Raw genomic sequence first — 6,618 nt, 5'->3', positions numbered from 1 at the left:
TTTATCCTTCATTCAATAGGGCAGTTATTAAAAATTCAAGTTCAAACGAAATCTACATCCTGTCAATGTTCAAATGAGAACAGACAAACCAACAAGACTTGTTGTCTAGTAATGTAACTGTAAGGCCGGAGATATACTTGCTTTTAACTACACCTTCGCATGTGCATGATGGCTGTCTCGTGTATCCTGCGTCCGTTTGGAGTGTCGGTTGTGCACGTCCTCAGAAATTAACACAACGCGTCCACAAGATGCAATACGCGCATGAATTGTTGGGGCAGTATGGGGATGTGACAGGGTCAAGGGTCAGTGGGCACGAAAGCAGTGACAACAATGACGGGGGACAGTTTTGAAGACAAGTTAATAGACCAAGTCCGCATTTACCCGCATCTGTACGATGCGTCGCTGCTGCACACAATAGTAACCTCCTAGAGTGTTGCCATGTTTATTTTTTATATCGTGCTTCTTCTTCTCTTCTCACATTTTTTGGCGGATGTCATGCAAATTCAGAAGTTGTCCAGTAACATGCAAAGTGCATAGACAAGTATGTGATCAACTATGGTTATGAGGCAGCGGGTTGACTACACGAATGTGTGGTTAAAAAGCAAGTATATCTCCAGCCTTAGGCACGCAGCAAACAGCCTCACCTTTATCAACAAGTTGGTGTGCTGAATCCAAAACACTTCCACACATTATTTTGCTTTAGTGGAGGTTGATTTGGTGCCATGATCAACACAGGTTGCTAGTTGCCTCTACATTACATTAATAAGGTGAAAAGCAATTGCTTGGTTTACTGTTCAGGCAACAGGGAACGCAATGTAATAAAAAGGTAATTTTACTAGCATCACTGCTAGAGTACAAGGCATGGCCTGTTGTGCTTTTACATTGTAAATGCAGACAGATCATATTGAATCATATTGAACATTGCATTGTTTCCCATGTTTGAACACTGGTTTGAATCTTTAAAAGGAATCAGTTTCTGTGACACAAGCTTCAGGAAAAATCTGACTGGAATCCATTATATACAATACTAATATACCTATTATAAACTAAAATCCACCAATAATATTGGCCCAGCTGTTGCATTGGTCGGGTCCTAGTTCAGCACATGTGAGAAAGGCGTGTGCGTGTGTGTCTGACAGCCCTGAGACCTTGTGCAGGTCAGGGTTCTCAGCAGAAGAGGATGGAGAGAGAGATGAAAAAGAGGACAAAGAGAATGATCAGAGGCTTTACCTCTGGAAAGAGGGCTGGAGAAGGTAGAGAGCAGGAAGGGCTTCAGCAGAGTGTGCAAGCCTGTGGGTGTTTTTCAGATCCTGTTTATTTGTTGAGTGATTGTGTGTGTTTGTGTGTGTGTGTGTGTGTGAGAGTGTGTGTACATGTGTGAGGGGGCGGATTGTGACTCACAGGACTATTAGCACCGGCGCCGGCTCCTTCGTGCACTGCAGTCAGTGTGTGACACTGTGATCTCCTACATGCACAAGCACACACATGTGCTCTCACACACACACACACACACACACTCATTCACCTCATTCACACGTACAAACGTTCAAACCTCCCGGTCCAATTTATCAGGATGACACCAGAAGCTCTCCTCTGAGGCCAACACCTGTCAATCCATTCTACTCCAATCATCACTCAGATAACCACAGAGACCCACCCCCGCGCTGCTAGCTTCATACAGCTGCACGTACATTGTGCAACAAGCCACATCCGTCTCACAATCATTCTGTCTCAAAAAACACACACACACACACACATACTGAGGCCACCGCATCATCCGTCACACACAGACAATCACACAAACATCTTCCACAGACTCATGCATGCTCCTTTGCTCCCCCACTTGCTGCTTCCACTGAGACATCCACCACTGTGGCGACAGTAACCGCGACAACGGGCATAAATTAGCGTCATGGCGATATGCAAAGCAAGGGAGCAACAATTAAAGCTTGACTAACGAGCTTTTGAGGAGCGAGGCTGAAGTTTCCCCGAGCAGCTACTAACTGGATTAGCCTACACACACACACACACACACACACACACAAACACACAGAAACAGAAAGAGGGAGAGAGGACGGAGCAGAGAGAAAGTGATGTTTAAGCACCACCTGTGAGACGACACACACAAACACAAAGCCAAAGGCTAATGTACACATACGCTAATGCAGACAAAAAATGGAATCTAAGCACAGCTAGTGTTACTTCAACCAAACACAAACAAACACCATTACCAATGATGTCTCAGGCAAGCAAAAATGACTCCATCACAACTAGACACACACACACACACACACGTACATAAACCTACACGTATATAAGCTGAGCTTTGGGGGTCAGATTTAGCTGATATTGGTTTTAGCATCCTGTTTGCACCACTGACAAGTCCTCTAGCTACTTTGCAGTCCAACCACGGCAGGAATGAAATGTCGAACCATTAGAAATCTGTTTGTTGCCTGTTGTGTTAGGTGACACACAAACAATGGGCAGTGTTGAAGGTGTTACCAATACTACCTTTGTTAAGCTGATGCTAGCTGTGCAGCACGAACACTGTTGAATGCATCTAAAAGCACTAGTTATAATAAACACTGCTTACAATCTATCTTTAAGGAGCATGTCTGTTTGATACCCATTTGAATCAAGTGATAACAGATGCAATGTGGGGGGGGGGGGGGGGGGGGGGGACCCTCTTCCTCATCACTCTTTTCCTGAGATGCATGTTGGTTCATTTCAGCTTGTGACTGCAGCACCTCCTTGTTTGTTACATTTGGCATGTTGTCATTATTTTTAATATTTCTCACCTTAACATACTGAAGAATATTGAAGCTTTTTGTCCAATGCGTCTACAATTTGGGCACAGATGGTCAGAAAAATATTAAAGAGCTGATTGCCAGACCTCTTTTACGGCTGAAAAATATTGTCAATTGGCATTCAATCTAATATGACCCACCTCTGTGACAGTGAATGTAATTAAATTACTTCAGCGTTGAATCTGTTTTCATTTAAAGAGTAATTCAATAATTTTGTATTGCACCTCAATTAAGTTTGGGGATTTAGGAGACTTAAATTTAAAATAAGTTGCCTATATTAATGCAACTGAAGCTTAAATGTCCTGACTTCTTGTCTCTTGTATGGTCAATCTCCAAAAACACTGGATCCTACACTTCCCATAATGCCGACGTTTGCTTACATGATGTAACAGAGGTGCATATTTAACGGATTCAGTGTGGACAGAGAGCATCAGATGTTACACGATGCGATGCAAGAGTTTGACACTCGCTTGCTGTTAGGACACGGTGTCAGGCTTGACAAAGCTCCTCCATAGCCACCGCTGTCATTATACAACTGACTGAGTAGTGACTGCACATGACCTGTAAACTGATCCTGATGTGTAAAATTGGTGGACTTATCCCTAAGTGTTACTACTTAGTAGTCCACATCCTGTAATTGTTCATGTAAAGCTCATATGCACCCACTTACACCCTAATTTATGATCACTATAAAAACAAAGCCAGTAGTGATGACAAATTATTCTAACAAAGAGCAGTGTATCATTATCATTGTTGTATTTTTAATATGCTTTATTGTTTATCTGCTAATGTTATTTGGGACCTGTGTGACTATTCACTACAAATAAATTTACTTACTAAATAATTAGAGAGTCATTAATGTGCTAGATGCAAGTAGAATAGTGAGTATTTTGCATTTCAGACATTCCATTCTGCACTGCTCACTTATTTCTCTCTTTCCAAGCCCTTGACTCTCTTTTTAATATGCTCCATCTTCACTCTACAATAAATCTTTCTTTCTGCATTTGCCTTTCTCCTGTAAGTTGTTCTTTTTCTTCTCTGCACATCGCTCTCCTCTCTCTTTCCCGGTCTCCAATTCTCCTCTACTCATTCAAATAAATCTCTCCAGCCCCACCACCCCTCCACACCCCTGTAAATCTATGAAACACACACAAACATATATGTGCACATACCCGTGCTCACTCGCGCACACAAACACACAGCCCTCCAGGCAGCAGCCACAAAGGCCCCATATTAATAAATCTGCTCCTTTATTGGTGCTGAGTGTCTCTGGCAGGGAGAGAAAGACAGAGAGAGGGAGAGAGAGGGAGGAAGGGGGAGGAGCAGGACAGGAGATGCAGAGATCACCAGAGGGGAGGAGGAGGAGGTGACTGACTGACTGAGGCCATATCATCAACACAAGGGAGGCAGAGAGAGAGACAGAGAGATAAAGACAGAAAAAGGCAACATTGACAAGTGCATCATAAAGACGCATGCACACACCAACACACACACTTTCTACTGGTGATAGTACAATGCTGCTGAGATAATGAGCAACACCATGAGAAGAACCATCTGGGTGTGAGCCGTCACTTGTGTAGGTTTTTGTTAAGGTATAGGTCACCCACACTTCCTTAACATCCTCCCATCCGGTGGATTATTAAGGACACCTGACACCTGGCTGAACCACTGGAGCGTTCAGAGTGGGCCGCGCTGGTAGCTGGGCTCAGGAAACAAACTGCCTGGGGTGGGCTTGCGGTAATGACAGCAGCTAGCTTGGTTTAGTGGTCCAATCTCAGCCATCAGTCAGCTGTGACAGATTGGGGATATGAGCTAAGGAGCCGTTTAGCTTTGGTGTTTGGCGTGGTGTGGGAGTGCATGCGCTTGTGTGTCTGGGGGAGGAGGGGAGGGGGCTATCAGTGCTGCTAGTGTTGCAGAGGCATCAATACACTCTCGACAGGCCATTTTCCTATGCCTATTCCCAGCCCTGGCTTGTTGCTGGGGCAACTACCGCCATTTTACCTTCCCTGACTGCACCTCTGGAAGATTTTATAAAACAGCAATTCATGCTCTGTTATCTCTCCCGGTCAACTGTTTAAATAACCTTAGCTGATATCTTTATTTCTGAACCATTGCCATTGGGCAATTTTATCTGTAAATTTTATAAAAGTCTTCCAGTGCACAGCCAGCACATGAATATAGCTCCTCAAGGATTGAAAAGCAAAAAGTGTGGGGGTTTTGTTCTCCTCCCAAGGTCATGAGTTGAGTGCTCTATAACAACAGCACCCTTAAACATGGCACTCATCTCCACAGAAGCTGCTCAGTGTAGGAATGACTCTGGAATCTAAGCTAAAGGACTAACAACGGAGAGGGAAACCTTCCTCCTGGACCAGCACTGAAGGTCTGGCATGAGTGCTGATTACACTTCAGCACCAATTCATTGCTAACAACTCTGCCAAGCCAACCTGATTAAAATTTGTAATGGAGAGCATTAAACAGTTCTCTTACCTGTCCGTGAGGCTGCATGGCGCTGTAGGGCATGTTCTGGTTCAATACTTTTTGCTTCATCAGCAACATCCTCTTCTGCTCCTCACTCAGGTGGGCTGTCTGCCCCGGGATCGGCCCCTGGGTCTGCCCTGGCCCTGCCCCCTGGCCCCCACCTCCCCCACCACCAATGTAGGGAGGCATCATGGGGTTCTTGACCTGACTGTTCCCTACCATGGGTGGCGTCATCCTCTGGCCTATGTGATCAACCCCGCTGCCGCTGAAGTGACTCAGCGGTTTGGTGTTGTTATAGGACAACATGGCTGCCGTTTGCTGCTGCTGCTGCTGCTGTTGTTTGGACAGGGCATTCTGGCTGATGCTGTTCGGCTGCTGCTGGCCCATCATGCCCATGTGGTTGTGAGGGAGGTAGTTGTTCATGGGGGCTTTGGGCCCATTGTTGGGGGCCATCCCAGCCACAAGAGGGCCCTGTGGTGTGTTAAAGGCTTGCGGTGGGTACATCATGGGGCTGTTGGGTTTCTCCTGGTTAAAGGGACCAGAGTTATAGGGACTGGTTGGAGGGCCTGCTGGGGACCAGTTAGCTGCTTGTTGCTGCTGCTGCTGCTTCTGCTGCAGCAGTTTAGCACGTTGCTGAGCAGCCATTGCTTTTAGTTGCTCTGCTGGAGAAAGTTCAGGCGTTACTGGCCCCACCGGCTGACCTCCAGGAGCAACCCCAGCCGCTGCAGGTCCTGTACCCGCTTGACTAACACCTGGGCCTGGGTTCATCATGTATCCATTCCCAGGTCTGGAGACTGCTTGTGTCTGAGCCTGGGTTGGGGTCTGAGGAGAGCGAGCCACACAATTGTGTAATGGGGAACCTGATGCCATGGCAACGGCTGGAGACTGCTGCAAAGGTTGCTGAGGAGGCGTTCCATTGGCAGTGGTGGCAAACTGAGGGCCTGACGATGATGGTCGGACCTGAGGAGAGGGGTCCAAACACAGAAAATCCTGTAAGACTCATGTAATATTACCTCTTTCAGAGATAGTTCAGCATTTTGGGAAATGGGCTTATTTGCCTACAAATGGCTACCAATGTGACTTCACATTTCACACAGACTAAAAAGTCCATTACAACATATTGCTAAAAAATAACCTGCATTATTCAAAACACTTATCATGTTAATGAAGCTCTGTTCATGAGTTGAGGGACTGTTTTTTAGTTTAGCTGGATGTCATCTGTCTCAGATTGAAATACCTCACAGCTAGCTTACAAGACTCTGTTATAACCCAAACACAACCTGTAAGCATTATGTTTCTTATTTCTGCAGATATAATTTGTAGTTGCACTCAT

General features: G+C 45.5%; 1 protein-coding gene across 1 annotated transcript in view; it reads right to left on the bottom strand.

Moving 5' to 3' along the window:
* The window catches only part of maml3 (mastermind-like transcriptional coactivator 3), a 112,989-nt gene that overhangs the window by 51,476 nt on the left and 54,895 nt on the right, over positions 1-6,618 (bottom strand). Inside the window, exon 3 of the mRNA XM_042430477.1 lies at positions 5,295-6,245. Coding sequence (XP_042286411.1) covers positions 5,295-6,245 — 951 coding nt within the window. The remainder of the gene's footprint in view (positions 1-5,294; positions 6,246-6,618) is intronic.

This window comes from Thunnus maccoyii, chromosome 2 (genome assembly GCF_910596095.1).
Source record: "Thunnus maccoyii chromosome 2, fThuMac1.1, whole genome shotgun sequence".
Classification (NCBI taxonomy): Eukaryota; Metazoa; Chordata; class Actinopteri; order Scombriformes; family Scombridae; genus Thunnus; species Thunnus maccoyii.
This window is presented reverse-complemented; position numbering and strand designations above follow the sequence as displayed.